The 23,701-nt window shown below is 45.8% G+C and overlaps 1 protein-coding gene across 2 annotated transcripts in view; it reads right to left on the bottom strand.

Annotated features, from left to right (window-relative positions):
- The window catches only part of LOC112810007 (La ribonucleoprotein 4B), a 62,747-nt gene that overhangs the window by 14,093 nt on the left and 24,953 nt on the right, over window positions 1–23,701 (bottom strand). Inside the window, exons 5-13 of one of the 2 annotated variants that reach the window (XM_073879974.1) lie at window positions 18,679–18,757; window positions 16,003–16,139; window positions 10,185–10,288; window positions 6,465–6,575; window positions 4,980–5,033; window positions 4,628–4,894; window positions 1,976–2,082; window positions 1,220–1,471; window positions 187–232 (exon numbers count right to left, since the gene is read on the bottom strand). In XM_073879974.1, coding sequence (XP_073736075.1) covers window positions 187–232; window positions 1,220–1,471; window positions 1,976–2,082; window positions 4,628–4,894; window positions 4,980–5,033; window positions 6,465–6,575; window positions 10,185–10,288; window positions 16,003–16,139; window positions 18,679–18,757 — 1,157 coding nt within the window. The remainder of the gene's footprint in view (window positions 1–186; window positions 233–1,219; window positions 1,472–1,975; window positions 2,083–4,627; window positions 4,895–4,979; window positions 5,034–6,464; window positions 6,576–10,184; window positions 10,289–16,002; window positions 16,140–18,678; window positions 18,758–23,701) is intronic. The other variant, XM_025853444.1, reaches the window with a different exon arrangement.

The following is a 23,701-nucleotide window of genomic DNA, read 5'->3' as shown; positions in this document are numbered from 1 at the left end:
TCTAGCTTCTCCTCTTCAGGCTGCCACGTCAGTTACCACCTGATGCTCACCACATTAAGAGAAAACCTCTTCTGAAAAGCTCCACCTTCATTCTTAACCTTCATTCATGTAGTTAAATCTCACGTTTGTTTAGTACAAATTAAGTTTAAAAGTCTTTTAATAGTGTCAAGGGCTGAATGTACTCACTGTCAGCTTCTCCTCCCGTTTCTTCCGGTAGCCAAAGGAATTCTTCCTAGACAAGAGGAAAGCAAAAGACTGTGAATTTTTTCCCACTTGGAAGGTTTTTCATTGAGCACAGGTATGTGCACACATAGTCTTTCTTACTTTGTAATCTGTTACAGTTAACTTTTGATTGCAAAATCCCAACCTTAGGAAGTATAAGCAAAACAAGAATTTTATAGTAAAAGACTAAAAGTAATGTCTAGATTTGAAAAAGAAAAAAGAAAGAAAAACATTTACTGACAGAATTTTCCTAGTGGTCATTTAGAATTTTTGTTACATAAACACCTGAATGTCCATTCAGTTGCAATGATGAGATATATAAAATGAGACAATGAGCCAACAGGTGAACTAGTAAACACTGCTAATGAAAATATATCAGGTTAATCATCAAAGTAGAAAGACCCAGAAGCAGGCTAGTGTGCTCTCACTCCCTCCCTCAGCCCTGACATGACTTCATCAGCCCCCTCCCGCTACCCACCGGCTGGCAGCAGGGTTTCCAAGCCCCAGGAACCAGCAATACCCCGCTTCTGGCTGCGTGCACAGGGCTCTAGATTTCTGGGGGCCAGCACCCTTGCCCGGCACTGAAGCAACAAACACCAACTGAGTGGCCAAGGCCCAGGAGGCCCTGAGGCCATATGCCTCAGACAGGCATGCTCCGGACAGGCTTCCGTGGCCTAAGAGCCCACAAGCTAATTCTACTCCATAATATTTGTTTTAATTTACTTATCCCTTTGTTATTTCAACTGAATACACTGGTACTGTGTAAGCTGGAAAGGAGTTCAAAGAAATAATCTTGACTAATTCGTTTACTTTACAGAAAACCTACAAGCAGTCTTGCCCAAGATGGCCTAACGAGCTTAGAGCTTAGGGCCCTCGACTGTGATGTATTTGAAAATAACAATTATAAAACATGCCGAACTGATGGAATTTGAAAACACTAATAACTTATTAGGACAGGTAGGTCACAGCTGTCTGACAGCAGCTCTGAAGGACTCACCTCCCTCTCCCTAAGCCAGGAGGCGACTCCGCACTGCTCTGCTCCACTCGACCAGACCCAACCTCCCTCTTGGTGTAGGTTGGAGGATTCTGTATCCGTGTTCTAGGCTGACCTGTCTGCCGTGTTTGTGGGCTTCGAACACCATTAATTAGGCGGTCTGCAGTGAAGTTAAATATTGAAGGGCTTTCTAATAGCCCAGCTCCTCTCTCTGCACTGGGAATGGTGTGGCGTAGATGAGATTTACTAGGATTCCTGTAAACAAAAGGTTTGCATACATTCGGTTATAATGCGATCGTGGCGTCCTAAAATGAGATTGCTAATATGTGAATGTCTCAGCTAAAATAAAAACACTGCTGAAGAAATAGTTCATGCACACTGCGTCCGATAGTGCGAATCTATAAAGTATCAATGTCCTGCTTAGTGGCAGTGCAAGCCCACATTAAAGGCAGACACATGCAGATACAAGCTGCAGACAATCTGTAGGCACTCCGACACACATTTCAGGGGTTCCTCTCACAGCATGTTATTCTATGCCTCGAGCAGTTTGATCTGCACTGGTCAAACAAATCCCAACAGATCATCAGAAGCAGCTTCTTCACTTAGTAAAAGTGACTCGTGCACGTGGTGAGGATTTCCAGGTTTAACACCATCTGTCCTGCTTTGCTGTTCGAGTACACACCATGGCAGTGACCCGTTACCACAAACCCCAGACAACCACGTTTTTGGCATTTCGTTTCAACCACTCATGGAACTTGCCTGCTTCTTGGAGGGTACTGTCTGAGCGAAGTCAGAGGAGATGCTGCAGGTTTGAAGGTTGGAGACGTAAACCCATTTATAAATCCAGTATTTGGAAACGGAGTTACCTAGATTCATTAAAAACAAACACGTCAACAAGCCATAGACAGACCTGGAATTGGCTAACACTGTACGCACCTTGTGGTTGCCTGGGTTGTTTCTTGACACTGTCTTCCATTTTATACCGAAAATATTCCCAGGCTGAAAAGAACATGGTGTTAGATCATTGCCAATGACCAGTATTTCCTGAGCCAGGCTGGGGGCTAAGACCTTTTTCTGGGCCGACTCGGGTGATCTTCCCACAGCAGCCTGCCGAGGAAGCTAACTGACACCTGTGCAGAGGCTACAGCTGAGAGCGAGCTGTGACAGAAAACGGATGTTAGGGACAGTGTGGGACCAAAAATTGCTAATTTAAAAAAAAAAAAAAAGCAACAGAGGGTAAACTTTGGGGCAGAAAGATACCCTTGGGACTTCGTGAGAATCCTCAACGTATGTTTGAGAACAGCTCCCAGAGTCAGACTGTTTAAAAATGGATCAGCCGGGCGCCTGGGTGGCTCAGTTGGTTAAGCGACTGCCTTCAACTCAGGTCATGATCCCAGGCTCCCTGCTCAGCGGGGAGTCTGCTTCTCCCTCTGACCCTACCCCCTCTCATGGTCTAGCTCATTCTCTCTCTCAAATAAATAAATAAAATCTTAAAAAAAAAAAAAAAAATGGATCAACCATCCCAGAACCAGATTCTGAGGATCGTAAACTATGCTAAGATCACTCATGACAAATCATTTCCTTTTACATACGCAACTCTGGTATTTGCAAAATTGTGCTCAAGAGTTTAAAAAATAAATCAGTTCCTAACCCAATAATTTAACACGACTTGCTGAGAATTCACAGGCACTGTATCTTCACATCTGCTCAAAATGACACAGTATGCTTTAAAGCAAGCAAAAATGTGCCCACCCCCCCAAACTAGGATCAAAGGAACCCTCCTCGATGGCCAGACAACTGACCTCAGGTGCCAACAGCCCGGCCCCTGCTCCAGGACGGATACGGGGCCGATTAGAGAAATGAGAGAAGCGACTCAAGAGGAACTAAACAGCACAAGCGTGGCGGCTAGCCTCCTTGGGGAGAAATTCTTCAACACAAGAATTTAAGGACTCTCTCTCCCTTGAAGGTTCTCTCATCATATATCAGGCTACATGGCTGTGGGCACACTTACAGAAAGTAGCAGAGATTTCAAAAAAGTAGTGCATTATCAGGATTCCCTCTGAAGAGAGAAGCAACTCTGAAGGCCAGCACCTGTCTGCTAACTGCCCCTCCCCCGCACTGTGGTGGTTCTAGACCCTGGGGCTCTGCCGGCGCCCGAGAGGACCTCTCCTCACCCTTCCCCGTCTGCCCTTCGCGCGTCCCATCAGCCACGGGCCCAAACCACATGCCCCAGGGCCCATTTAAGAAGCTGTACAGCTGTCTCCCAGTTCCCCGCCTCAGCCTCGGGGTCAGCTCAGAGATACCCACAATGCCACCCCCCACCTAGCGCCTCGGGACATGCTGCCCACTCTCCTGCAGCCCCTCTCCCTCCCACCCCTTCTGATAAGCTCAACAGAAAAGGACATAACACCCGATAACCCCCTAATTATAAGTTCCAGAGTATTCGGTCCCATTTCTTCAATTACTGCCTGTTTGATGGACATCGTTGTCTCTTCCAGGCCACCTTCTTTCACGGACATGTCTTTACACGTTGTTATGAAACAGGCACCAACCGTCCCAGCTGAGGCGATGCTCTTCTCCCCAGCTCACCCCCTTCAGTCAACATCCTCTTTCTACCATGAGCGGTAACGAGAGCCCCAGATAACATCCCCACATCCCCCACCTGACCCGAGCCCCACACAACTGGCCCTGACTCGGTCCACAGCCGTATCCTCAAAGTCATTAAAACTCAACTCCTGCTTTCTGACCATGACCTTCCACACCCTCCACCTTCCCTCTCTCTGGTTCCAAAGAAAGCTGCCCTGCAACCTCGGGTGCACCTGTCCATCAGTCCATCCCCACTGTCTCAGGTGGGAGGCCAGCAGCCGGGACTGAGCAGACCAGTCCTGACTTTCACATCCCACACTCCACCGAGCTCATGCCAGTGCCCAGGCAGGGTGCACCTGACCTCTCTAACCCCTCCAGCAGCACAACTGGAGAAAAGCGGACTGGATCCACTACACAGGCCAGCCAACTCTGGGGCTGGTGTGAGAAAAAAAGCTTGTAGGTCTTCTACTTGTCCTCAACTGTTAACGTCTATTAAAACACCTCTGTCTCCTTAAAAGCATCTCTCCTTGCAAGCCCCCCGTGCTCAGGCATAACCCAGGGATCCCAGACTTCAGATCACATTTTGTGTTTTACTGGGGATTACACAGCTTAGGAAGGTACTGCTATACAGGAGGGCAGGGGGACTGGGCCAAGGGTCAATATGATAGCCTATGAAGGTTTTTTTTTTTTTAATGTACACAGCTGCATATTGATCTCCCAATTAAATTTAAATCCACAAAGGAACGGGAAGGTCTGTTCTACCATGGCAAACTGTCTGTGTACCTGGGTCCCCCACTACAACCTCATCTCTACCCTTCCAAGCACCTCGTGCAGTGTCCACGACGTCCTGCCGCACGAGCTCCACGTAAGGTCAGGACTCACCAGGGGTGGGTCGAGATAGCTGTGTGCTGCCGACCACGTGTGGGGGGCGATCAGGCTGTACAGGGGGAGCTGCTGCTGGGGGCTGTAGACAGGAGGTAAGTAAAAGGAGGCGGTGTAGCGCTGCTGCGCGTAAAGGCTCATGTCCAGAGGTCTAAATCCATTCTTTGGCAAAAATGTGTTTATAGCTATTGCCTTTGCTTTTATCCGTGCCTGTTTGGGAATACAGAAATTTCTATCAGAATACTCAAGAACTGATTGGCAAGTAAAGAAAAGTATAACCCATGGTCTTGCTTACCTTAATTGGTTTTCCTTGAAAAGTTTTCACTTCTTCTCGCAGATACTTGTAAGCCTGAGGGCAAAATCACCCAAAATACCACTGTGTTAATCTTATAAATAAGATGAACTGACAGTTAACGCAGGACCTCGAATAAGGAATGGTATAGTTTAAATATAAGGGAAAACACCCAGAACCTACACTGGGTCACAGATCCCTTAAAAAAGAACCTCTAGGAGCTAAGGAGCCTCTAGCAAAAAAATCTCATGAACAACATTTGCATACAATTCTTTTAGTATTAACAGATACCACAAAAGCCTCCCACAACCACAGGCTAAGGATCCTGACCTGGGGAAAATAATGGACACCACACCCCTAACATTAAACCCCAGTTTGAAAATGGAATTGCACAGTTCAAGAAAGGGAAACATTCAGATTGCAGTTATTTCTGCAGCTCCTTATTCTTCTCCAAAGTGCCCTCCCTAACTGGGAAGGCTCTGTGCCACGTGCCCTGACCTTGGCCTACCACCCCTCTGTCCTGGTGAGGAGCACTGGCACCTGCCCCACTGACAGGACTCTGCTCGTTCCCCACCGCCCTGCCCTCCTGTGCCCTTTCCCTCCATCCCACTCAAACCCGTCCTTCAAATGGCCGTTTCTCTCATCTCAACTTCCCAGCATCCACATCACCTACCACTCATCACCGTACAGCTGACCCTTGAACAACACGGGTTTGAACTGCAAGGGTCCACTTACATGCAGACTTCTTTCAATAAACACAGGACCAGTACTATGAACGTATTTTCTCCTGATTTTCTTCACAGTATTTTCTTTTCTCTAGCTTACTTTATCGTAAGAACACAGCACATAATAAAAACAACATACAAAACGTGTTGATTGTTGCTGTTATCAGTAAGGCTTCAGATAGGTGAGCGGTAGACCATTAGTAGTTCAGATGTGGGGAGTCCATAGTTCTACGTGGACTCCTCCCTGCATGGGGTCAGCATCCCCAACTCCCTTGCCGCTCAGGGGTCAACTGTACTGGCACTCCTGGAAGCACGTTAATGTTTCCCCCAAATAAGATTCCACCCTTTAGGCCAGGGAGACCCCATCTTCACTCCTTGCATCTCCTCACAGAGCTTCCCCAGGGACTTTTCAACTATCTGACATACACACAATGATGACTTGTGAAACTTAAAATTACGTTCAAATTTCCCAGAACACTTTCCAAATATTAACTTTCTCTACCCAGATGAAACAACAGAATTCATTTTCATGGGCTGCTTGTCTCACATGTCCTTAGAAAATAATGTCATATGCTTTAACTGCTACAAAACTGTCTTCACCAACACCTATTTCAGTTTCTATAACCTGATTTCCTCTGCATTTTATAATCAAACTTAAGACCACCATGCAGTAGTAATCTCCAGGCCCCAATTTAGTGCCCCCCCACGTACTACTTGTGAAGTATGGGTAACGCTGAGCTCCACGGGGTTGGGAACAGCTTACCTGCTGTGCATCAGCTTCGGTTTCAAATGTAATAAACCAATTATCATTATAGGCAAATTCACAGTTTATAAATTTCGGTAAATTGTCTCCTTTAAATAGTGCTTCTACTTCCTACAGGAAACAGAGATGTAGAAATTAATTCTTGACTACGCCACGTTTGTCCTTACCAAGTAGAAATGACGCATACACTCAAGGACAGATCCTTAGACAGAGTCCAACATATGGACAGCTAGTAAGCCTCTTTCAGAAGAGCTGAGGAGCTGACTGGCACAGAAAATAAGTCCACAACTTATTGATAGCTTTTCTTCGTACACCAAGGTACCATGAAGCTAAATTAATGTGAAAATATCGTTATCACTCTACCAGAAAGCTGGTAAACTTACACAACTGGGGAATGAGGTGGTGGTGAGAGAAATTTAAACATTAGCTGAACTTTTGTTTTTGCCCAAGATGGACCAGATTTACCTTCCCATTGAAACAAATTATATGAAAGAACAGTTTTAGACAGCAGAGCTCAGGCCATGCAGGGCATGTGAGCCTGGGGTGCCCATGGGGGCCCCACAGGCCCCCAGTGCCAGGGAGGTGAGCATGACCCGGCCGCACAAATGTAGGGCTCTCACGGGGTCTCCCAGGGCACAGCATGCATAACAGCCCCTGCAATGATTAGAGGGAACAGCTGCAGCACTCACAGAGACAGGGGGTGTGTCTGCCCCCACCGAGCCGAGCAGAAAACACTCCCAATGCACAGGGGCTCAGGCACAGTGTGCAGAAGGGCACTGCTCTGGCATGGGCAAGAACAGGCCCTGCAGTCATGTGGCCCTACTTCCGCCTGACAACACTCCTAAAGGGTCACACTGAACCTCAAACAAAGCTCAACATCAGTTCCGGGAAGTAATACAAAAACATTTAGTACTCCATAAAGTAAAATCCAAAATGCCTGGCATCCATTCAAAATTTACCGGGCGCACAAAGAAACAGAAAAGACCTGAAGGGGAAAAAAAAAATCAACCAAATTAGGCCCAGAAAGGATATAGATGATAGAATAAAAAGGCAAGAATATTAAAACAGTTCTTAGATATGTCTCCTATATTCAAAAAGGTAAGACTGAGCATGTTCAATAGAGACACGGAAGAGGAAAGAAACAAAGACCCAAAAAGAACTTCTGGAATGAAAAATGCACTACGTTGCATTAGCAGTTAGTTAGGAACTTTGAAAGGAAGAGAAGGGAGAAGAGAAAAAGTGCATGACGAAGTAACAGCTCAGGACACTTCCAAGTTCAAGAAACTCACAAGCTACATCAAGGGGCATCACCATCAAATGGCTTAGGATCTTCAAAGCACTGAGAAAAAGGGAGCGGTGCCGACATGCAGAGGAACGAAGAGCAGAGTGACAGAGCAGCCCCAGAAACAGCGCGCACCAGAACACAGGCACACAGCATCTTTAGATACAGGAAGGGAACACGAGCCTGTAATCCTGGGTTCTACACCCAGAGAGAATGGCTTCCATAAATGAAGGCAAAATAAAGACTTTCTCAAAAAGAATGAATAAATAAAAAGAAAAAAGAAAAAACATTTCTCAAACACACAAAAGCTGAAAAACCTCCCTGCCAGGAGAGCCGCACCACAAGAAATAAAGGATGAAAGAGGCAGAAAGGAGGCCAGAAGGAAGTGTGGACCTGAACACGGGCATGGCAAGCACTGTAAATGGTAAATGCTGGATAAATAGGAAACACATTTTTCTTACTTTAATCTCTTGAAAAGAAAACTCGCTTGTTGGAAGCAAACATAACCAAGTACTGTGTGGTTTCGGGCTACACAGCGTGCCCGCCGGGCGCAGGAAGTGGAGCGAGCCTCGGAAGGGGGAGCAGTGGGGCACTATTAACTACAGGCAGATGCGGACCAGCTGGACATGTCACTGCAAACCCTAAAAGCAGCCACTGAAGCAAAGAGTTACATCTAGTAAGCCAAAAATGGAGACAAAAATAATGAATTTAACCCAAGTAGAAAGGGAGGCACGGAAAGAAAGGAAAATGAGGAACGGGACGAAGAGAAAACGGGCAGCAAGGTGGCCAGCTTACACCCAAGCCCACTCCTGATCACTCACAGGGGAGCGACCCAAGCTCCCCACTCAGAAGGCAGGGGGAGCTGCAGCCTGGCTCAGAAGAGCAGGCCCCAACTCCAGGCAGCCCACAGGAAGTCCACTCAAAACCCTGGGGCGGCGCCACTCACCCCACAGTCGATTCAAAGCATCACCAGGGGACCGGGGCCATTTTATGAAAGAAAGACTATTAATCAACCAAATGAACTACAATTGAAAGAGTTTTCCAACCACTGACAAGCACAGGGCTGCACTGAAACAGGAAGAGTGCTCTGAAGCCCCTGGGGCAGGGGGCGCCAGCCCGAGCAGAGGGGCTCTGTGTGCTCAGTGCTCCGCAGGCTTCCTGTCTTCTCGTTCAGCTTGCACCGCCTCCCCCACCCCATTCTGCGCAACTCTTACTTTACTAAAAAGACTAAAAAACTTCCACGGTTCAAGTTTTACAACAGACACAGGGTGTGCCGTTTGGAATAATATAAATATACCAAGATCAATGTCTGCAGCTAAAAGTAGAAAATTCTTTTTGGTTAGTCCTTACAAATATTTCAAAGGACCTACGTGTTAAATATTATTGTTAGTTAATAAAGACATCCAGATTGGTAGAAAGAAGTAAGATACTTCATATTTAGAAACTTAAAAAAAAAAGGACAAAAAATTCATTCCTAATTTCTTTTTCTTCACATATAATATAGAACTAGTAAAAATAGCCTCAGCTGAACAGAAAGTAAAACTTGCTAGAACAATGCCATACTCGAGAAGGATGTAATTTCTTGTCCTAGGCTTGTTAGAACCTGAGCTCACCTCTGGTACACTACACCAAGAAGTGTCCTTCGTACACCCGCACACACACACTAATCGATTTCCTCTGCAGAGACGGCTCTGAGAATGTACGCGGCCTGAGTCCCTCGGGCCTACACCTCAGGGAAGACGCCGTGACTGACAAAGCAAACTTCCTGGGGTCTCGAAGAAGAGTCCCCACAGCAGTGAACCACCACGCTCTACACAGGTCAAGAGCTGACTCCATCGGAGCCTCGCACAAAGGCTCTTGTACAACCGCCAGGTTTTCAATACACAACGCACCTCAGTTTAAGCGTCTGGACAGTTAACAGACTGTACAGCAAAGCAGGAACTGTAGAGGACTTTTCATGACTCCGACACTATCAAATACTGTGGTTTCCTAAAATTACTGCCTAAGTTGGTACTTTTCTTTTTTATTTTATTTATTTGAGATAGAGAGAGAGCGAGCGAGCACAAGCGGGCAGAAGGAGAGGGAGAAGCAGACATTCCCCCCCGCCCCCCGAGCAGGGAGTCCAATTTGGGGCTCGATCCCAGGACCCTGAGATCATGACCTGAGCCAAAGGCAGACGCTTCACCGACTGAGCCCCCCAGGCTTCCCTGCCTCTTCAGTATTTTTTAATGTGAAGTATATAATGGGAGTTCTGAGACCAAAAAGTTTGAGTACCACTCTTACAAATGAATCACACTGTAACTAACAGTGTGTAAATCCTGGGAAGAAAGTGTTACTATCAGTATTCTTTACAATACACCCTCTAAAAAACAAGTAAGTAAACAGAAATAAACAAAAACCTACAAAAAACGTCCAACCGCCCTTCCAAGGAGACTTACTTCTACAGGAGTGGACTCAGGTATTTCACGCAGGATCACAATGCAACGACTCTGATTTGGCCTTACTTTTTCTCCCTTCTCATCCACTTGGACTAAAGGTAAAGCTACAAAGAGAAGAAAAATGAATGGTAAAATACAAATATTAAAATAAATCATTTGCATTCTAGTTATGACATAATACAGACACTCCAGTGTGATGTGCTACATTATATTTACTTAACACAATGAAGACACCTGTATACAGTGGGATACCGTAACACAAACCATCAGAAGGTTTTACACCCATCCCTCAGGTTAATTTCTCAAAACTAAGGAGCACAGGAATTTTAAAAAGTCCTTTAAGAGCTAAAATAAATTTAACACCATGAAACAAGGATTCTCAACAGCCCAACCAACATGTAGATCACAACTCAAGAGCTACTGGCTTGTTCTTTTCTATGAGCCCCTAACGTAAAATAATTTTCTGTCCTATTACGACTTCTGACTTTGAACTCACAACAAGGTGCCACGTGCGCCCCACACAGCTCTTCCCAGCGGTGACATCCTCCACCAATCGCAGCCCACGGTCTACGTAAGGAGGGTGGTGCTGGGACAACAGTGCTAACACAGGGACAGGCGGAATTCAGCCCTCACAAGCTTTTACACACACTCCTTTTTGTGATGTTCTGTTCTGGTGTCAGGTCTGTGAAACCATATCATGTATAGATTCCAGTCACACACAACCATGACCACAATCAGGGCTCAGAGCTGTCCACCCCCACAAAGACATGTTACCAACATCAGGAATGAAGACTGACTTCACTACAGGTTCTACTAGTATTGAAAGGACCCTAAGGGAATATCATGAAAAAGTTCCTGCTAACAGAACATTAAGTTAGACAACTTACACGAAACAGAAACATCCTTAAAGACACACGCTACCAGAGCTCGCTCTAAGACGACAGTCACCAACAGAGACCCAGATCTAGGACAGAAGGGAAGACTCAAGGCTACATGGTGTCCCTAGAGAACCCTAACACTTGAGGAAAACCCAGTTCTACAGCACGAACTCTTCCAAAGTACTTGAGAGTACACTCCAATTCCACCTATGAAGCCAGCAGCTCTCTGATATCCAAACTAAACAAAAACAACACAAAGCGAGAAAACTACAGACCAATATCCCTGTGAACACAGATCAACAATTCTTACCAAATTTTGCCAAATCGAATCCCACAATATATAAAATAGTAACAAATCATGACAAGTGGGGTTTGTCTCAGTAATGAAAGGTTGGTTTACCAACAGAAAATTAAGCAATGTAATTCACATTAATGGACTAAAAAACAAAAAAAAACATACCATTACCTCACAGATGCAGACAAAGTATTTGGCAAAATCCAACATTCCTGAAAAAAATTCTCAGCAAATTAGGAATGGAAGGGAAAACCTCCTTACTTAGGAAAAGTCAGCATCTAGCATCACACTTATTGAAGACAGGACAAAGCAAAAACACCGACTCTCTCCACTTCCGGTCAACACTGTACTGGAGGTTTAAGCCAAGGCAATAATGCAAGAAACAGAAACTGAATGCACCCAGACTGGGTATAAAGAGGTAAAACTTTCCATTCACAGGCAATAAGCTTATTTCTATGTAGAAAATCTGAAAAAATTTCCCAAAAAATTAGAATTGAGGAGTTTAACAAAGTTTTAGTACACAAGATGAACATACAAAAGAGAATTGTATTTTTACATACTAGCACTGATGGAAAATTGAAATAAAAACATTTAAAATTGTGTCAAAAACAGGAAATAGTTATAAATCTGTTAAGATACGGATGACCTGTACATTGAAAACTGCAGAACATTACCAAGAGAAAATTATAAAAGATGTAAATAAACGGAGAGATACTGTGTTCACTACTGTTATGTCAATTCTCCCCAAACTGATTTACAGATTCAATGCAATCCCAATAAAAATGTTTCTGAAAAACTGAAACGCTGATTCTAAAATTCATATGGAAACACAAAGCACTTAGAAGAGCCAAAACAAAGTTGGGAAACTCTGCACCTACTTGAAGACTTCTTACAAAGCCAGAGTGATCAAGACACTGAAGTGCAGGTGTCAAAACAGAGAAGCAGATCAAGGACACAAAGCCCAGAGATAAACCCGCAGTGTGGGGACAGATGATCCCGACAACAGCACCAAGTCCAACTCAGTGGAGAAGGGAGAGTCTTTCCAGCTAACGGTGCTGGAACGGTTGCATACCCACGTGTCAGGGGGCAGAGAACTTAGATCCATACCTCAAACCGCATACAAAGATTAGCTTAAAATGGACCACAGACCTAAATATATAAACCCTAAAACTATAAAACTTCTGGGAGAAAACCTCCATGACTCTGGATTAAGAACAGATTTCTTAGATACAACACCAAAAGCAAGATCCATAAAAGAAAAAAATTAATGAATTGGACTATACAAAAAATTCAGAACTGTGTTGTTCAAAAACTACTATTACTAGCAGAATAAAAAAAGAGAAGCTAGAGACCAGAAGAATGCAAATCATATACCTGATTAACAGCTTATATCCAGGACATAGATAATACAGTATTTCAAATCACACACACCCCCCCTCAAACCGCAACTGTAAGGAAACTAATAAAAACGTGGAGTGGAAGGCACACGAACAGACATTTCATCAAAGATAAAAGGAGAGCACACAAGCACATGAAAAGATTGTTCAGTGTCACCAGGCATTAGGCAAACAGAAATTAAAACAGCAATGAGATAAAACTAGAAAATCTGCAAGTAAAATGCCTGTGCACAGCGAGTGCTTGCAAGGGTGTGGAGCAATGGGGGCCGCAAGAGCCCGCTCTGGAGACCGGCAGGCAATTTCACAAGTTAAAATACACCTACCATACCATCCCAGCTACTGACCCTGAGAGAAACGGAAGCCTCTGTGCACACTCAGACTTTCACACCAATGCTCATGGCACCTTATGTGTAGTCAAAACCTGGCAATAACCAAGTCTATCAACTGCAGGGTGAATAAACCAAATGTGGTCTATCTACTGAATGGACTAGGACTCAGCCATAAAAGGCTGTAAGCTACTGATACACTCAACAATAATTTTAAGAAACCAGACCCTCTTGCCTCCCAAAAAGCCTACTACATGATTGATTCCATTTACATAAAGTTTTCAGAAAATGCAGACTAAGGTACAGCGACACAAAGCAGATGAGCAGTCGCCTGACGCAGGAGCAAAAACTCTCAGGGGTGACAGTATGTTCATTATCTTCATTACAGTAATTCCGCGGGTGTAAAGATGTCATCATTTAACAAATGTACATGTAAACCACATGTAATTTAAGGTGTGTAAATTCTACCTCAAGAAAGCTGTAAAAAACAGAACAACAAACAGGGATTGGTGAAACTCCCCGTGCCTCTCATCCCCGGGTTTTGTCCCCAGTTTGTGTGCCCCTGTAACGTTCACCTTTAGTCAGGAGAGTCAGACCCACTCAGGTCTTTGTATTCTTACCCCTGGACCTCTGAGCCCATGAAAAGCAGAGTTCTATCTATTTTACTCATATCTAAACTCTATACAGACGTTATCATTTTGTACATATGTAAAATAGGCTTTTGTATTCAGCATTACGATTTTAAAATGAATTCTTGTTGAAAATGTAGGCTCGTTCGTTTTATCTGTTCTAGTATATTCTCTGTGAGGCTCCATCACAGTGTATTTATATCTGAGTCTATTTTTAAATTAGCAATTTCAACTATATTTAAAGTGTAAAAACAAAGCATTTGAATCAGACATTCTGTACCATGCACTACGTACCACGTGTATTATGACACAAAAACATAATTTATGCAATTCAATCAACACTAGAGTTTTGGTGTTGTACTAGGGAATATTCAAATTAAAATAAAATGTTACCAAGTGTCTACTGTGTATCTAACGTTCTATGTGAGGCATTTTTGGGGATGGGAATAAGATTTAAACAGGAAATCACTGCTCACAGAAGCTTATTTATGTCACCCTCCCCAGAACTACAACTAATATGCTAACCACATTCTGTTCATTAGGTTATTACATATGCACATATATTTCTGTCTACAACTGGAGTGAAAAGAAGCAATCAGACACTCAAGAGCTGAAGGCAGATGGATAGGAGTTACCACTACAACTGTAGACCGACCGCCCACCGAGACGGTGCTGGCAGGGAAGGCAGAAGAAGGGTGGGGAGGGTGGCAGGGCTGTGGGTCCACGGGGAGAAGCGGCTCCCTGTAGCAACCACACAGGACACAGGGCAATTCAACATCCTCGTGCTCTGCATGAAGACTCCTAGCCAGCAAGCATCAACCGAGAAATCATCCACGGGGCAGCCAAGTTTCCAAGGAATGGAAGAAATAACTACATCTGGGATTCCTAGCAATAACGAAAGAATGTTAACTGGATGGTGTTGTTTACGTTCAGAAAGCCACTGGCCCTCATAAGTGGATCAGACAGAACCAAACTCAACCGATCCATCAAACAGATTTCTGTTTTGGAGTGTCAAAAAACAAAGCAATGCTGGAAAGCATAAAGCTATCTTATCTCGGGACAGGGGTTATAATTTTCAGAATTCAAACTTCATAGATTACGTTTGCTCATTCTCTTCAATATCTGCTACAGTAATTTAATGACCTTAAAAAATCTGCCTTGGAACAGAAAGTAGAGAACTTTTATTTGCGAACAGAAATCCAACTAAGTTTTAAGATAGGACGTTCACCTATTCTTCTACGAGGTCGAATGCACACAAGCAAAAAATCATCACTACCCGTCAGCCATGCCAGGGAGAGTGCGGAAGCACTGCTGTCTAAGTGTCAGTGACAGAAAGTCACAGTGCTGACATGGGGAAATGGGGTTTTAATTCTGGCGTGACGGATGTCCCCTCACTTAGAAATATTTGGGGCGGGGGGACACAATGTATGCTGTGTTCTTTGTGAAGGACTCAGCGCAGCCCTGAGAAGGGAGAGTACAGAAATAATCCACCTGGTACTTGCAGTCCTATTACCGAAAATGACTTTTAATAATTAAAACAATCCCATTTAAAAAGATATCCAATATACTGTACACTGAATTTCAAAAACATCCCCAGGGAAGCCATCGTGGGTGGCAGGGAGGACTGGAAGCAGTACAAAGGCTCTCAGAAACTGTGGGCAGTGATGGTCTCCCAGACGTCCACCGAGGTCCACGCTGACCCAGCCGTGCACTGCACACACACGCAGCGCAGCCCCCTGGATGTCAGTTATAACCTCGGTCAAATGGTGTCTTCAAAAACACACAACAAAGTGGTTAGGTTGCAGGCGCTTCACCCTTAAAGGCCCACAGTCCCTGAACCCCTGCAGGTCTGATGTAATGTTGAAAACTTCCTCTGACACTGCCAAATGTCCAAGAAACAACTTTGCTCACAATACCCTTTTAAAGAAAACCAGTCCTATTTCACCTTTCAAACTTTAGCAGGAAGTTGAAATTTAAAGAAGCCCTTTTTGTTGCTGGAATGCTAATGAAAATGCATTGTACTTTCCATCAAAGACGGTCATTTCCTTTCACCAACACCCCAGCAGTCGTCTCTGGGGCAGCTTTTCTTAGGCCCACTCCCTGTGACCTGGGATACGCGGGGTCTGAGTTACGGAGCCCATCGACGCCCCTCACCAGACACGGGGGCCAGCCAGAGAGGCAGGAGGGTGAAGGAAGACCCCACCTGCCTTCAAGTACCTGACTGGCTATGGACCTGAAGGGCCACACGGCTGCGAGACCACGTATGCGCCCGCCCAGGCCGCCGTTTACTTACACCTCAGCACTTCCACGATCAAGTTCATGTCAGTACTGAGCTTCTTGATGTGCTCCAGGTTAGCTACCGTGGTGATTGGCACATACTGATCACTGTCCATCTGCGATATAAGGTACATGTCACTAGCAAGGTTCTCCCTGCAGAAAGAAGACAAGAGCTTTTAGTGACTCCTTCTTTAAAAGGACACTTCCAAAGAGGGTGAGCAAGGCATGGCACTGCTTCAGAGTTACATCAGACTTCCAACCCCATCTGTTTCTTGTCAGCTCTCTGACCTCAGGGGAAGTTTTGGGAGAGCAAAAGCATAGTGCACCTTTTACAGTCACAATGAATGAGTGGGTAATCCCTTAAAAATGTTATTTATAGCTTATCTTTGTTCTAAAAAGTGCTTGAGTAACTTATTAAAAATACAAACACAGTTTTTTAGGTTAAGACAACCCAGCTGAAAGAACACAACGCTAAGAAAGCTATGGAAAGGCCAGGAAATGCTGGTGCCCACGTGCCTGCTGCGCTTTCCCGTGCCGCCTGGAACACGTGCGGCCAGAATGACAGAGGAGGACACGTGACCAGTAACACAGCTGCAGGGTCACGGCAGGTAAGCTGCAGGCACCAGCAGCTCGGTGGGAGGTGAGCCACTTGCTAGGGTTCTGGCCTATGGTGATGCTCCTAGTAAGAAGCCTCCACAAACAGGACAATGTGCTCAGAACATCTCAACACAGACAGTGGTCCCAAGGAAGGCCAAGGACAGTCTCCAAGATCCGCAGAGGGCAATGCTGCTCTGTCCCCACCTGTCAGGTAGCACAAGAGGGACAGAGCGAGCTTGTGTGAGGTGCAGACTCCCTTCTTCCACCTCACAGCCTCAGGGCAGCAGCTCTCCCTTTCAGGGCATGCCCTGAGGCCGTGTGCCGGGGCCTAACTGGGGAGGTGTGGGCCAGGAAGGCAAGCTGGAGTACCCGCCCCTCCCCACCCCACCCCTCCCCTCCCCTCCATGCAGCCCCACAGTCTCTACAGCGGCCCTCCTCAGACACTCTGTGAAAGTCTGAAGGCAGGCCCAAAGAAACACCTGAAAAATCTCCATCGCTAAGAGAAAATCTTCCACATGGCCCATCAGTTATCATCACACTCAAAGAAAATTACATTTAACCCAATCCCATCTTCCTGTATGTATCGTTCTGCCATTTTGAACTTTAAAGGTTCTACTCCATTTGTCAAGAAAAAAGGTACTACTCAGGATAAAGGAACAACTAAACATACGAGTGGTACATACACAGAACAATTTGCTACTGTAGGGTTTGGCATACTGGGAGAACTAGAATGGGAAATGTGTTCTCAAACTTCACTGTACTCAAGAATGTCTCTGCGAGGGGCGCCTGGGGGGCTCACTCGGTGAAGCGTCTGCCTTCGGCTCAGGTCCTGATCCCGGGGTCCTGGGATGGAGCCCTGCATTGGGCTCCCTGCTCAGCGGGGAGTCTGCTTCTCCCTCTGCCTGCCACTACCCCTCTGCTTGCGCTCGCTCTGACAAATAAATAAAATCTTTTTAAAAAATAAAATAAAATAAAATAAAAAATGTGGGGGGACCTGTGTGGCTCAGTCGGTCAAAGCGTCCCGAGTCTTGGTTTCAGCTCAGGTCAGGGTCTCATGGGTCCTGGGATCGAGCCCCATATCGGGCTCCCTGCTCAGCGGGGAGCCTGCTTCTCCCTCTGCCTCTCCCCGTCTTGTGCTCATTCTCTCTCTCACTCTCCCTCTCTCTCAAAATAAATAAAATCTTAAAAAAAAAAAAAAAAAAAGTCTGTCAGACTGATGACCTAAGGCCCCACCCTCAGAGTCTGATTCCGTGGTATTGGGGGTGGGGGGAGGGGGTCACGGCCAGGACTCTGAATTTCAAAAAGCAACCCGGGTAATGACCATAATGATGAATTTGTGGAGAACCGTGGGGAACACTGGCCTAGCTGATTCGGTTTGGTTCTCCACCATGTCAAAAAGGCTACTGCTGGAAATAAGTCAATCAGAGAAAGACATGTATCATATGACCTCACTGATATGAGGCATTCTTAATCTCAGGAAACAAACTGAGTGTTACTGGAGTGGTTGGGGGTGGGAGGGATGGGGTGGCTGGGTGATAGACATTGGGGACGGTATGTGCTATGGTGAGCGCTGTGAATTGTGCAAGACTGTTGAATCACAGATCTGTACCTCTGAAACAAATAATGCAACATATGTTAAGAAAAAAGAAAAAGAAGAAGATAGCAGGAGGGGAAGAATGAAGGGGAGTAAGTCGGAGGGGGAGACGAACCATGAGAGACGATGGACTCTGAAAAACAAACTGAGGGTTCTAGAGGGGAGGGGGGTGGGGGGATGGGTTAGCCTGGCGATGGGTATTAGGGAGGGCACGTTCTGCGTGGAGCACTGGGTGTTATGCACAAACAATGAATCATGGAACACTACATCAAGAACTAATGATGTAATGTATGGTGATTAACATAACAATAAAAAATTAAAAAAAAATTTTAGCCATGGGCGGGGAAAAAAAAAAAAAAGGCTACTGCTGCTCCATATTCTCCACGTCTATGAAGATATCAACAGACCTCTACCCCTTCTCCACAGTATTACATCTGTACATAATAGTTGGTGCAGAACACCTGAGACAGCAGGTACCAGAAAAACCATTGGCATCCTTACCTAGATAAGCAGAATTCCAATGTCTTTTTAAGTACTTCTCGGGGATCCTCCTGGCTTTCCGGCTGAGACTCATTACCTCCTACATAAAAGAAATGATCAACTCAGGAAAAATGGCTTAAAATTTACCGAGCAGATGACTCAGCACGGTGATTCTCATGTTTTCAATATACATATTAATTCATCTACACTGTGCACAGACAGTAAGAAAATCACTATTTTACCTACTAAGAAAAGGAAATCAGAGGCAAAAAACTTAAAATTCCCTCTCCCTTAAACAAAAACAGTAGTTTCAAAAATAATCTGAGGAGTAAGATTTATTACCAATGTTTAGAGGTCCTTCTTTCCCTCCCAGAAAAAAAGTTAAGTTTATTTAATACCTTGTCTCAATTCAAAAAGGACTTTCAGGTAGCCTACAAGAACACAGAATACTAAATAAGGAAAAAGATAAATAAAGGCCAGAAAGATAAAGGCTGGGGATTCTGAGCACACAGGCCATAAGGACTACGCAGTCTCTACACTGGAGCCTTATGAACTTGCTTTTAAATGTCCAGGCAGTCAAAGCTACAGGTGGAAAGTGCTGTGCCTCAGAGACCCTACGGGAGAATACCAAGTAAGCAGATAGAGGCTGGCACCAGCTTCTAGCAGAGACGTCTCCTAAGATGCCAGAGAGCACCGTGGGTGACATCTGAGCATGTGTCCCACGAGGCACTGGTCACAGACCAGACAGTGAGCTGGAGCTCAGGGTTAAGGCCCTGGCACCCCCAACACCCATACACCGTGAGAGCAGGATTTTCATACTGGAGTTTGGGGTGAGGCCCCTGCTCCCCACCCCTGGACTCTGCACACCAGGTTGAGGACCCTATTTTTAGGCAGCCAGGCTATCAAAGGCACCAAAACACGAAGAACTAACAGTTTTTCATACACTTCTACATAAATATATGCATAATCCTATATGTGGAATTTTCTAAGAAACACTTAAATTTTAAAAAGTCAAAGACCGTCAAAAAGTAAGGACAAAGTAGGGCATTTATTAACAAATAAGGACAGAGAGCGTGTGCCTGTTTCATATAGAGCTTTAACAAAATCCACCGCCAACCAGCAAAAGCAAGCAAACAATAAAACAAAGCAAAAAAAAACGCCCAACCAACCCAAAACAACAAAATAAAACCAATGGACTTCATGAGGCTAGAAATTACAAATGGCCCTTGAAACACAATCTAATGTCATTCCTTTACCCAGAAAGGCCTCTCCTGAGCACTCATTTAAATTCACATTCCACCACAGATCTCAGACGTGTACTGTCTCCTCTATGCCAGGCACTCTCGCAACACTGTTTATTCAGCCTAAAGAAGGCAAACTCTCTGCTCACAGTGAGAGAGGCAATCGACAGTTGAACAAACATTCAACATAAAGTCAGGTAGAATCAGACACAAAGGAGAATACCACAAGGCATGGGGAGAGCATGCCAGAGCTGCTCCAGACATGCCAGCCAGAGGGGTGCTGCTCCAGAGGAGGCACGGAACAGAGCCCGATGGAGGAGACAGCAGGCCTGTCAGGGATCTGGGGGGGCACACTGTCTAGCAGGGGGTGCAAGTGCACAGGGGAACACACGCAGAATGAGGCCACACTGGCAGGGAGGGTGGCTGTCACATCCAGCAGGCTGGATACAATGAGGACATGAGAATTCTAACCTAAATGTGACACGAAGCCAATTTACATCTTGGAATGATTGCTCTGCTCTGTGCTGAACAAAGACAGCGAAGGCACAAGAGGGAAGCAAAGAGCCTAGTTAGGTGCCAGTGCAACAACCAAGGATACACTAGTATTTACGACTATTCTCGGTGAAGGGTGAGACTTGAGCCAAGAACAGAGCCCAGGTCTAAGACTGACCCCTGGGCAGGCCAATCTCCGAAGGAAAACCGAGAAGACAGGGCGAGGGAGACAGGGCACCGAGTCAGCGGGAAACAGAGGGCACGGCAAGGTCAGCTGAGGGAAGACATGGGTCCCCCGCTCGGTCTGGCAGCGCCACGTCACTGGAAGCCCGGATAGAGGCAGTGCTGGCGATGAGGCGGGGGAAACAGTCCACCTGGACGGGGCTTAAGGGCGCAGGGGAGGTGAGCACAAAGAGGCAGCTGGTCCAGACGCTGCTTCTGGAGAGTTCTGGTGGGGGAAGACAGGATGTCCAAGGCAGTCTCATGTAACATGAGAGAGGACAGAACTATGTGGAAGACCCCTCACACAGCTGAGGAGGGGTCCCTGTGAACACAGGAGTAGAGGGTTCACAGACAGAGGGTGTGAGACATGCAGGTGTCAGGGTGTACTCTTCGGACAGCTGCGGTCCTCACAATTAAGACACAGGCATGAGGTCATCTGCTTCTAGGCAAGACAGAGAACAGCCAGCAGAACAGCTGGGAACGGAGGGGGAGTGCCATGAGCAAGATGGTGGAACAGGAGGTCCCCACTCATGTGCCTCGGCAACAATCCGGCATCCATCCTCAGACAAAAATGCCCAATGGGAGCTCTGGCACCCAGGGAGGAGACTGAAACCTGGCTGCAGTCCAAGGCTAAGCCAGGCCCTGCATCCAGGCAGCTGGCTGGCCAGAGGCCGCAGCTACAGACCCAGAAACGCTCTGCCCCCTAAGGACTCAGCTACAGTGCTGTGTGGCTTGGTCTGGTCCCCAGCATCATCTGCCAAGGAGGAGCCTTGCCTGCTTGAGCCCCGGGTCATAAGCGCAGACTTCAGTCCTGCCTGTGTACCCCACAGTGGCCCACGACCCAGCCCCAGCCCCTCTGGGCTGCAGTCCAGTCGACTGCATGGCCCTGGAAGTGGGCTGCCGCCACCCTCCAGCCAGTCTCTGAGCAGGTCTGCTGGCCCAGGGTCCCAATGGAAAATGCCCACAATCAGTGCCCCTAGAGACAGGCCAGCCAACCTCAGGCGGAGAGCGGGTCCTGAAGCGCACCTGTGACTTGGCCTCAGCCCCTCCCAGCTGCACCACAGTCCACAAGCAATTCTGCCCACCCGGAGACACATCCATCATCCCTGCTCCGAGTGCCCAGGTGAGATCCCCAGCCCGCTAACAAGCCCACTAAATGCAGACTCCATTGCAGACCCAGCAGCAGCCTTGTGACCCAGCTCCAACCCATTACCACTGCAAATGCAGAGGGCACGCCATCAGCCCAAACCCACAGGAGAACGTCCTTGCCTGACAAAACCGGTCTGTAAAGACAGGAAGAGGCGTTTGCTCCTTCAAATGCACAGACCTCAAAACGCAGCTACAAGAATCAAGGCATATATGACACCACCAATGGAAACTAACAAGGCTCTAGTCACTGATTCCACTGAAACCACAGATGGACAAATAACCTGACAAAGGGTTCAAAATAATCACCTTAAAGAAACTCAGTGAAATCCAAGAGAACACACAAACAACTAAATGAAATCAGGAAAACGATGCAGAAACAAAGAAAGAAGTTTAATAATGAAACAGAAACCACAGAAAACAACCAAATAGAAACCTTGGAGCTGAAGAACGCAAGGATAAACCTGAGAACTCAACACCACACTTCCACAGCAGGGTCAAACGTGCGGAGGGAAGACTCTGCAAATGCAAAGATGGGTCATGTGACAACAGCCAGCTAGAGGGACGACAAGAACCAAGAATGAAGACCAGTGGGGAAGTCTATGTGAGTAACGGGCACCATGTGCCAGTCTGCACATGAACACCAAAAATCTGAAAAAGAGATTGAGAGAACAAACCCATTCACAACTGCACTGGAAAGAACAAAATACCTACAAACGAATTCAACCAGTAAAGGGAAAGACCTGTACCCTGGGAACTATAGACACGATGAAAGAAACGGAATAAGTCACAAGTAAGTGGAAAGATAGTCCATGCTTATGGATTGCAACAGTATCATTAGAATGTCTATACTCCCAAAGCAATCTACAGATTCAATGCAATCCAACCCAAAATTCCAATGGCATTTTTCACAGAAACAGAGCAAACAATCCTAGAATTCATGAAACCACAAAGACCCCGAACAGCCAAAGCAATCTCAAGAATGAACAAAGGGGGCATAAATGCTCCCTGACTTCAAATTATATTACAAAGTAATCAAAACAGGTTGGTATGAGAATAAAAACAGACACAGATCAGTGAACAGCGTCCAGAAATAAACCCACACATAGTCAACCGATTTTCAACAAGGCTGACAAGAACACTCAATGGGGGAAAAGTGTCTTCAATGAATGGTGTTGGGAAAACTGAACGGCCACATGCAAAAGAATGAAACTGAACCTTTATCTCACATCACATACAAAAATCAACTCAAAATGGATTAAAGATGCACGTAAGACCTAAAACTGTAGAACTCCTAAAAGAAAATGTTGGGAAAAAGCTCCTCAACATTGGTCTTGGCAACAACTCTTTGGACCTGCACCAACAGCACAGGCAACAGAAGCAAAAAGCAAACCAGTGGGACGACATCGAACTGAAATCCTCTGCACAGCAAAGGAAACCAGCACCAAAATGAAAAGGCCGCCCACGGAGTGGGAGAAGATATTTACAGTTATCTATATTTATCTGGTAAGAGGGTATATCCGAAACATGTAAGAAATTCATTCACACTTAACAGCAAAACAAAACAAAACCTGATTTAAAAATGGGCAAAGGGGGTGCCTGGGTGGCCCAGTCGTTAAGCGTCTGGTCATGATCCCGGGGTCCTGGGATCGAGTCCCGCATCGGGCTCCCTGCTCCGTGGGGAGTCTGCTCCTTCCTCTCCCTTTACTCCCCCCCGACCCGCTCATACTTGCTAATAAATACATAAAATCCTCAAAAAAAAAAAAAAAAAAACTGGGCAAAGGACCTAAACACTTTTCCAAAGAAGATTTACAAATGGCTAACAGGTACATGAAAAGGTGCTCAACATCACTAACCGCTAGAGAAATGCAAATCAAAACCACAGTGAGATACCACCTCATACCCGTTAGGATGCTTATCATCAAAAAACCAAGATAACAAGT

This window comes from Callorhinus ursinus, unplaced genomic scaffold (genome assembly GCF_003265705.2).
Source record: "Callorhinus ursinus isolate GAN/ISIS: 27379988/994484 unplaced genomic scaffold, GSC_fseal_2.0 scaffold36, whole genome shotgun sequence".
Lineage (NCBI taxonomy): Eukaryota > Metazoa > Chordata > Mammalia > Carnivora > Otariidae > Callorhinus > Callorhinus ursinus.
This window is presented reverse-complemented; position numbering and strand designations above follow the sequence as displayed.